Genomic DNA, 9,341 nt, shown 5'->3' with positions numbered 1-9,341 from the left:
AAAAAAAAAAAAAAAACAAAACACATGGAAAATCTTGTCTAACAGAAAGCAAGGAAACTACTGAATACATGTGCTTACACTGACAACACAACCAAAGGGCATAGGAATCAGCTGAACAGGCTTTTCACTGGCCAAAGATGGCACAAGTTGAACATCAAGAAGGATACAATAACTGCAATGGATTGAAATATCTCCAATGTTTAAACTGAAAAGTTAGTTCATAGTGATACTACAAAAAAAGCCAAACTTCATGGTCATCTTTGCAGAGTGTTAGTGAATAACACATTATTTTGAAAACTGGTAAATAAAGTAAATAATCTTGCATGTATCTTGCCTTTCTTCTAGGAACTAATTATGCCTCAGAGAAACCAAAGTTGATAAAAGGGGAACGTTTATATTTTATAAACCTTAATGAAATAATGTTCCGGGGGCAATGATCCTCAATGACTCTATATCACGAAATGAGACGAGATATTACATATCCGATAGAAACACACACTACCATTTCTAAGGTCGTGTCCATAAAGCCAAATCGGAACTTAACCGAATAGCTGGACCAAACTACCCATGTATAGAAAATACAAAGTCAGAGTAACATGCTGAAGATTAGCAAAATCCAGCTCGTGATCATCTATACCTGTGGTCCCCAACCTTTTTGGTACTAGGTACAGGTTTCTTGGAAGACAATTCTTCCACAGACAGAGTTGAGGAGGCAACGTTTCAGGGTGATTCAAGCATTATTACTTTAATTACATTTGTGGCTGCTCCCCAGTCCCAGCATCACTTCAGATCATCAGGCATTAGATTCTCATAAGCACTGGCAATCTAGATCCTTTGCATGCACAGTTTCTAGTAGAGTTTGTGCTCCTCTGAGAATCTAATTTACCACTGATGGGACAGGAGATAAGAGGTCTGGTGATGCCAGTGATGAGGAGCTGCTGTAAATGCAGATGACATATGTAATTCTTCCTATTCACCAGCTCACCTCCTGCTGTGTGGCCCAGTGATTGGGGAACTATAGATCTGTAGGACAAATTACCTTTTTTTTTTCCCCCCAGTTTTTGGCTGGGGCTGGGTTTGAACCTACCACCTCCGGCATATTGGGCCAGAGCCCTACTCCTTTGATCCCTCTCCTATTTTGAGATAGAAGTCTCACTTTGTCACCCCTGGTAGAGTGCTGTTCACACATGTCCACCTTGTATATCAGTGAAATAAATAATTTTAGCCCTAAATCTGATTGAAACAAAGTTCTTTATTAATATTTCTGATCTGGTATTAAATAAATTTGAATTCAGTCACTTAGTGGACAATGGCTATGACATATAAATATAAATGTAAATTTTTCCACTTGGAACTGGAATTAAATTTGAAAAATAAAGGTATTATTCTCTTTCTTCATGTCCTTATGCTCCTGGTACCCTAAACTTCTCACTTGGGCATACTAGGTCCTTTTATAACTCTTAAGTTTGTACTTGCCATCCTGATAGGAATCAGTTTTGCATGACAAATTCCTATTCACTCTTCAAGATGCAACTCAAATATAATTTTTATAGTGAAACTTTTCTAACCATCCCAGAGTTACATTAATTATCCACTATGATGCCAACAGCACTATGACACAATCTTTTTATAGCACTTACTTATGGGGTAATTTATTAGTGTTATGGATGTGTATCCCTAAGGAACGGCAGTGATCTTTCTTCCCAGCTCCTAGCACATGAGCACCTTCCTAGAGGTTACTCAATAAATAGGGCCAGAAGCTAACTGAATTTATTAACAATGCAGTATCTAAAAACCATAGTTTAAAAAAAGAACAAACTCCAAGAAGCCTTATTGAGTATGTGTTATTCAGAAAAGCCTTACAAAGAAAAGATACATCATTTAATTATGGAACACTGATCCACTTAGTAAGATAAGAAACTGGGCTGGATATCTAGATGCATTTACTCTTCCAGCAATTTTTTTTCTTGAAATATTCTAAATACTTCATCTAAAGTTATTCTTAAACTTTATTTTATTTTATTTTATTCAGAGAGAGAATGGTGTTTTACTGTGTTGCACAGGCTGGACTCAAAACTACTGGGCTCACGTCATCCAAGTCATCCAAGTCATCCTGCCACCTAAGCCTCCTGAATAAGCTGGGAATACAGGTGCAAGCCACCATACCTGGCTCCTTGAACTTTTAAAAAAGTCAACAAACAGCTGTAGCAGACTACCTATACCAAATCCTACTTGCCACAGAAAAACAAACACAAAAATCTCAAAACAAATGGAGAAAATAAAATTGACATTCAGTGAAGAAAGTTTCAAATTAACTTATACACTAAAAACAAAAAGAGATGGTCAAATTAAATAAATCAAAGAAATAATCAGCAACAACCTAAAGTAGTGATTTTTAAAGAACTTTTTGAAAAATAGATTTTATGCTATGATAAAGTAGACAAACATATCTATATAAAAAGAACTGAAATCAATACTCACCCTTACTAATATGATAAAATATTATATAGTATTTAATTCATTCTTTTTTTCATTGAAAAGAAAAACATCCTGGTCAACACATATTAAAATAATTCCTTGACCCCACTACTGGGTTAAGATTTAAAGTTTGATAAATACTGTCCCATAAATGTTTGTATATTATTAATAATCCCTGAGCTACATAGATAGCTATAATCCTATAAAAAATTATATATAAACTACAATGAAATACAGTATTTTTAACATATCATAAAAATTATGAACAGCAAATATAGATTTTTAAGAAAATAGTAATTTCCGCTATCACTTAGAAAGAATGAAATGGAATACTTTGATATCTAAGAAATAAAGAATATTCTGTTTACTAAGACAAGTACCTTAGTCCCAAAGATCTAAAGTATGACTCAAGGCAAAAGGTCTTGGTTGTGTACTTAAGTGAACTAAGATTTAAATTTTAACCAACATTTTTAAGTTTTCCTTCAAGTCTAAAAAAGATTTAAGAAGTTCATCTTAATTATTAAATTATAAAATGATACAGCTTTAAAAATAATTTTCATGGGATGTCTACCCCAAACTCAAACTTCAGTCATTCTCTAACAGATTATATTTCTAAGCTTCGACTATGCAGAAATTCTTTAGCTGCCACTATATAAGGTCACTTTTAAAAACGATTCTTTTTTGTACCTGAACACACAAATTCTTTTTTTTTTAATTTTTAAGACAGAATCTTACTTTGTTGCCCTCAGTATAGTACCCTGGCGTCACAGCTCACAGCAACCTCGAACTCTTGGGCTCAAGCAATTCTCTTGCCTCAGCCTTCTAAGTAGCTTGGGCTACAAGTACCTGCCACATTTCCCAGCTATTTTTAGAGATATGGTTTTGCTCTGGGTCAGGCGGGTCTCAAACCTGTGAGCTCAAGCAATCGACCTGCCTTAGCCTCTCAGTGTGGTAGGATTACAGGCAGGCCTGGCCTTTTTTGTTGTTGTTGTTTGTTTTTTGTTTGTTAAGTAGGCCCAGACTGCATTCAAACCCACCACCTCTGGTATTTGGGGCCAGCACTCTAACCAATGAGCCATGGGTGCCCTCAAACACACAAATTCTTAACAGATCTTCATTTATTAAATACTAAGGCTGAACCATATTCCCTAATAACCTGCCATTAGGCATTGAAGCTATTTCCATCACTTATATACATTTGTTAGATTAGGTGCCAAAGGATCCACATAAATGTTACACTTAACATAAAATATTTTTGCCAAAAGTTAATAGTGTGAAAAGAAAATTTTCATAACACAATAGAGGACAAATTTAAATATAAAAACATTCCAAAACAAAGAATACTTATATATATATATGTGTGTGTATATATATATATCTCAAACAAAATTGCCATTTACTTTTTACAAGATTGCCACAGACACATGAAGTTCTGTCCAGGTTTTCTCAGTGGATCTCCATGTTGACTGGATGCACTGAATGAAGAAGGCTGAGAACTGTTAGGCTGGCCCTGCACTGGTACAGCTGGTGAAGGTGACATAGGAGTGTTCTGTCAAAAGAACAAATGTAGAGTTTGTGACAGGACACAGAAACACATTTATATTTTATAATACACTCTTAAAAGTTTGATTATATTGACAGTTACACATTTCTAACATATGAAATTTATATTTTGTAATTTTAAGCTAGTGATTATTTTAAAATTCTTTAAAAAGATAATTCTTTTTATAAAAATATACAAAGTCTGATTCTTTTCTTTAATATGAAACCATAAAGTCAAGATCACATTGTAACCATTATAAAATACATACTATTTAAAATTTAAGACTTTTAGGTAGGAATAATACAATTATAGATATGAGAAATAATATGCCCATTTGATTTACTTCTATTATTCTTCACAAGAATAGATTAATTGCAAATTATTACTTCTTGCATAATCATTCCTTTCAGATTTTTTAACGAACATAAAAAATGTGGCGAAAGCCAAAAATATTTTAGGTAGGCAAAAATGATATAACCATATAAGTAGAATATCATAAATATTAACTAGTTTTCAGTAAGCTATTTAGTAATTTTAATATTGAGGTTGTTCAATTATACCTTTTGATACTAAAGGATTCTCATAATAGGCATAAAATCTTTTAAATACAACCTACATTTTTTTCTTCTACATCTTATCACTTTCTCTCTTAAAAAAATGCTAATTATTATTAGATTAAAACAATTTTAGGCAACATATTTTCTTGTAATACCAGAAGGGGAAATAAAATAACATTAGATTTCTTATAAAAATGTAGCCTATCATTTTCAAAGCATTATTTAAAGACAATAAGTTATCTGTTCATTTATAAGCTGATATAGTTATACATCCACTTAAGGATGGGGAACCATTTTGAGTAATGCACAGTTAGGCAATGTCACTGTTGTACAAACACAGAGTGCACTTACACAAACCTCAACAGTACAGCTACTATACACCTAGGCTATATGGACTATTGTTCCTGGGCTACAAACCTGTATAGCATGTTACTGGACTGAACACTGAAGGAAACTGTAACACAATATTAAGTATCTGTGTATCTAAACATAAAAATGGTAATAAAAATAAGTTATAATGTTACAGTACCACTGTTTTCTTATATGTGGACCAACATTGACAGAAATGTCGTTATATGGTACATAACTATGGGAAATAGGTGGGAAAATACTAACTTAAAATTGTTGAAAATTTCAGATTAAAACCCATAATTTTTTAAAGCAGAAAAAAAACACTAACATAAGGCTACTATGATGTACATATGAAAGAAGGAACAGAATAAAATGTTAAAAGAGAACATTCTTATCGGAAATGGGAAGTCCTAAGAATTTCTGAGTTCTAAGCTCTAGGGAAAAACATCAACTTTGGAGGTGTGATGCTTCTGTACAAGGTTCCCACCCTTAATATTTTACAATAGTGAGAAAACATATGTAAGCACGAAAAACATTTTAGAGTGGAATGGGTATCACAGACAGTATGAAGACTTTGTCACAGACAGTATGAATGTTCTGATCTGTTAAATTTCCAATCTGACTTTTAACTAGCAACGTGACCTTGGGCAACCTCTCTGATCCTCAGTTTTGTTATCTGTAACATGTAAATAATAAAACCGAACATGAGATGATGGGAAGACTACAACAACTACAAATTAAAGAGCTTAGCTCTAGGTTTTCAATATAAGGGCAACTGTTAGTATATTACTAAGACTATATTACTAACTACTAATTGAGAAGTTAGGGGAAAACCCTATTTTGGAGGAAACATAATGAGTTCAGTTTGGGAAGAATGACAGATGAACCAATTAAAAATATCTATAAAAATTAATGCCAGAAACACAGATTTGCAAATTCTTGAAGCCATAAAAACTGATGGTGAGGAAACAGATAGGGAAAAAAAGGTTACAGAGAAAAAAGATAGATGAAATTAGAATCAGTGTATTCATCAAAAACATGAGTCAAATTGTTCCCTTGAAATTAAAATATTACATTTAAAACCTAGAAAATTCCCTGGGAGTAACCAAGATCAATGCTAGTCAAGTACAAATATTAAAGAGTGACAATTTCTAAAAAAAATTCCCAAAATTTTAATTAAAGGATGTATTTGTCAAAGGTATCAAATTCCCTTAGGATGAATCTGCTGGCTCCTTATACTACAGGTTGAGTATCCCTTATTCAGAAATGCTTGGGACTAGGACCAGGCATGGTGGGTCACTCCTATAATCCTAGCACTTTAAGAGGTGAAGCTGGCCTCCTGAACCTTGAGCTCAGGAGCTTATACCCAGCCAGAGCAAGCTCGAGACCTTTTCTCTACCAAAAACAGAAAAATTAACCTAGGCAGGGGTCCTCAAACTTTTTAAACAGGGGGCCAGTTCACTGTCCCTCAGACCTTTGGAGGGCCGGACTGCGGGCCCTGGGACAAGTCAGCTGCTAAGCAGGACAGACAGCAGCAGCAAAAACACCCAGCAGGCTGGATAAATGTCCTAGGTGGGCCGCAGTTTGAGGACGCCTGACCTAGAGTCTGGCTTACACCCGTAGTTACTACTCCACAGCCTGATGCAGGAGGATTGCTTCAGTCTCGAGTTTGGGGCTGCAGTAAGCTACCAAGATGCCACTCTACCCAGGGCAAAAGAATAAGACTTTGTCTTAAAAATATATGCTTGAGGCTCGGTGCCTATGGCTCAAGTGGCCAAGGTGCCAGCCACATACACCTAAGGTGGTGGGTTTGAAGCCAGCCTGGGCCTGCCAAAAACAACAATGACAGCTGCAACGAAAAATAGTTGGGAGTTGTGGTGGGCACCTGTGGTCCCAACTACTTGGGAGGCTGAGGCAGGACACTTGCTTGAGCCCAGGAGTTGGAGGTTCCTGTGAGCTATGCTGCCACAGCACTCCCTGTCTCCAAAAAAAAAAAAAAAAATATATATATATATATATGTGCATATATATATATATGCATGCTTGAGACCAGAATTTTTTTTCAGATTTTAGAACATTTATATATACATAACAAGATACCTTGGGGACAGGACTCAAGCCTAAACATGAAATTCATTAAGGTTTCACATATACTTTATACACAGAACCCTACAATAATTTTATACAATATTTGAAATAATTTTTCTCATAAAATTGAATGCAAACTGTCACGTGACATTAAGTGTGGAATTTACCACTTATGGTATAAGGTTGTGCTCAAAGTTTCAGATTTTAGAGCATTTCCTATTTCAGATGTATGGACTAGGGATGCTGAAACTGTTATTACTCCTTAAATGAGATATTTTATTTGACTATCCTGCTGTCCCATATTTAGAAATTAAACTTAATTTTATGAGAGCTAACTTAGAAGTCCCATGCTTTCTTAAGTTATACTAGGATTTTTTTTTCCTAACTGTAGAAATCTTTTTAGTGTCACCGAAAAAAATTTAGTAAGAAGGATCATGGTGGGGTGGAGGCAAGATGGCTGACTGCAGCCAGCTTTCCACAGAGGCTTCTGTCCAGAAGAGACTTAAAGGACAGAAGTTTAGCAAGTAAGCTGATGGTTTGGAGCTGAGCCAAGAGAGAAGACTGAAAAAGCACATGCTGAAACGAGCTGCGACCCGAACGATACAAACAGTAAGTACAAAATCCATTCCCAAGGGGGAGTCCCTGCCTCCATGAGAACAGCTGGCAGTATACTTTCCACAAACAAGCCAGCAGAGTTCAAACATCTTCCCATTTTATCCCACAGGACAGACCCTCTAAACCTGGACCTCCTTCCCCAACTAGGGTGCCATGGCACTCTCCTCTCAGGCATAAAACTGTATAAAACTATATACATTCTCTACCTGCAACTCTGAACTCCCAGCACTCTCCTCCGCTCTCTCCTCAAGGTCTGGAAGTCTGTCCCACATGGAGTTCACGTCTTGGGCATTTTCTCAAGAGGTGTGGACAGGGCGTGGGCTGTTACATGTTTGTGCTGATTCAGACGCACAAGGGTGAGGAGAAAATGGTGGACTGAAGGAACCTCACGGGAAAGGGAGAGAAGGTGCCACCCAGCACAGAGCAGCAGTGGTGGCAATGGAAACAATAGGGCTCACACCCCTGGGGATATTTTGGAAGGACACTCCCTGTTTCTCTACGCAACCACAGAGAGATAGGTATCTTCTCTGGTGGAAGACATGGTGAAATAGATGTAGGACACTAACTCAGGCCCCATGAGCCAAGGGTATGCCTGAGGCAGTACCAGCCTGGGTAGAGCGGGGTGGGAGGGAAAATTGAAGACAGGCTCCCAGATACGGCAGACTCCCAGGGTGGGGCTGAGCCAGTATGGCTTTAATGAACCTAAGAAACACTTGGCCCTCAGGGGATCATAGCTGAGACAAAAGCAGGTGGGGAGAGGCTGGAAGGGAGAGCTCACTGTGAGCTCTAACCACACCTGCCCTAATGGACTGCAATGGAGACAGACACCCTAGCTCTGGGCAGCAGCACAGACCAGGGCTGAGTCACAGTTTCTGTGAACTCAAACAGCACCTGATCTGCAGGGGAATATAGCCAGGACAGAATCACAAATTCTGCACAAATATAAGCGTCAGCAAACATCAATCAAGGTCGTGGCTGGAACTGAGTGAACTGCCCCAGCTTTCATTAACCACCCGAGGTTGTCAGGCCTCGACTTCTCCTGCTAGAGGACTGGCAGAGGAGACATAAGATCGCTTTGTGACTCAAGCAGGCACAAACCCCTAAAGCATCAGCTCATTGGAGGGAACTGGGTCATAGCCCTGCGAGGTAACCAGTGACTGAGTGGGACAGAGGTGCAAGGGTGGGAAAGAGGCATCAACCTTCCCAGACTAATGCATTTGCTGGTGGGGTCCTTCTGACTCCACGGAGCACCAGAATGAGTCACACTCGAGCTGCCAGCAGACCCCTGCTATTTAGTTGCTGGGGACCTTTTGAATTCCCTCACTTGAGACCAGGTGCTGACTGGGACAATTGATTTGGATCTCTGGGACTGGGCCAACACTCCCCGAGAACTATCCAGTGTGACCCTGGGTGTGTGTTTGTGGGAAGGTTTGATTTTCCTTTTCCAGTTGTTGCCCATGGAGGGCGGGGTGACTTAATTGCTGGTATTTGGCCACAGCTGAGACTTCAACCCAGGGTAACCAATTCATTAGGGTAGGACAGAAACCGGCTGAAAACAAGACAGAGCCACTAGTCCCTCCACACCAAGTTAAGTCACCAGTATCTCAGGCCGTAGCACTGTACGGGTCCTTGGCAAAGCTCTAGGGGAAAACGTACAGAAACCAGTCACAGCTCTTAGGCAAAGGGTTGGTTAATCAATACCCCAGGAG

At 38.0% G+C, this 9,341-nt stretch overlaps 1 protein-coding gene across 1 annotated transcript in view; it reads right to left on the bottom strand.

Annotated features, from left to right (window-relative positions):
* The window catches only part of ARID2 (AT-rich interaction domain 2), a 185,849-nt gene that overhangs the window by 35,943 nt on the left and 140,565 nt on the right, over window positions 1-9,341 (bottom strand). Inside the window, exon 14 of the mRNA XM_012807514.2 lies at window positions 3,879-4,027. Within this exon, the coding sequence (XP_012662968.1) occupies window positions 3,879-4,027 (149 nt within the window). The remainder of the gene's footprint in view (window positions 1-3,878; window positions 4,028-9,341) is intronic.

Source organism: Otolemur garnettii, unplaced genomic scaffold (assembly GCF_000181295.1).
Source record: "Otolemur garnettii isolate 467f Iridium unplaced genomic scaffold, OtoGar3 scaffold00070, whole genome shotgun sequence".
Taxonomy (NCBI): Eukaryota; Metazoa; Chordata; class Mammalia; order Primates; family Galagidae; genus Otolemur; species Otolemur garnettii.
This window is presented reverse-complemented; position numbering and strand designations above follow the sequence as displayed.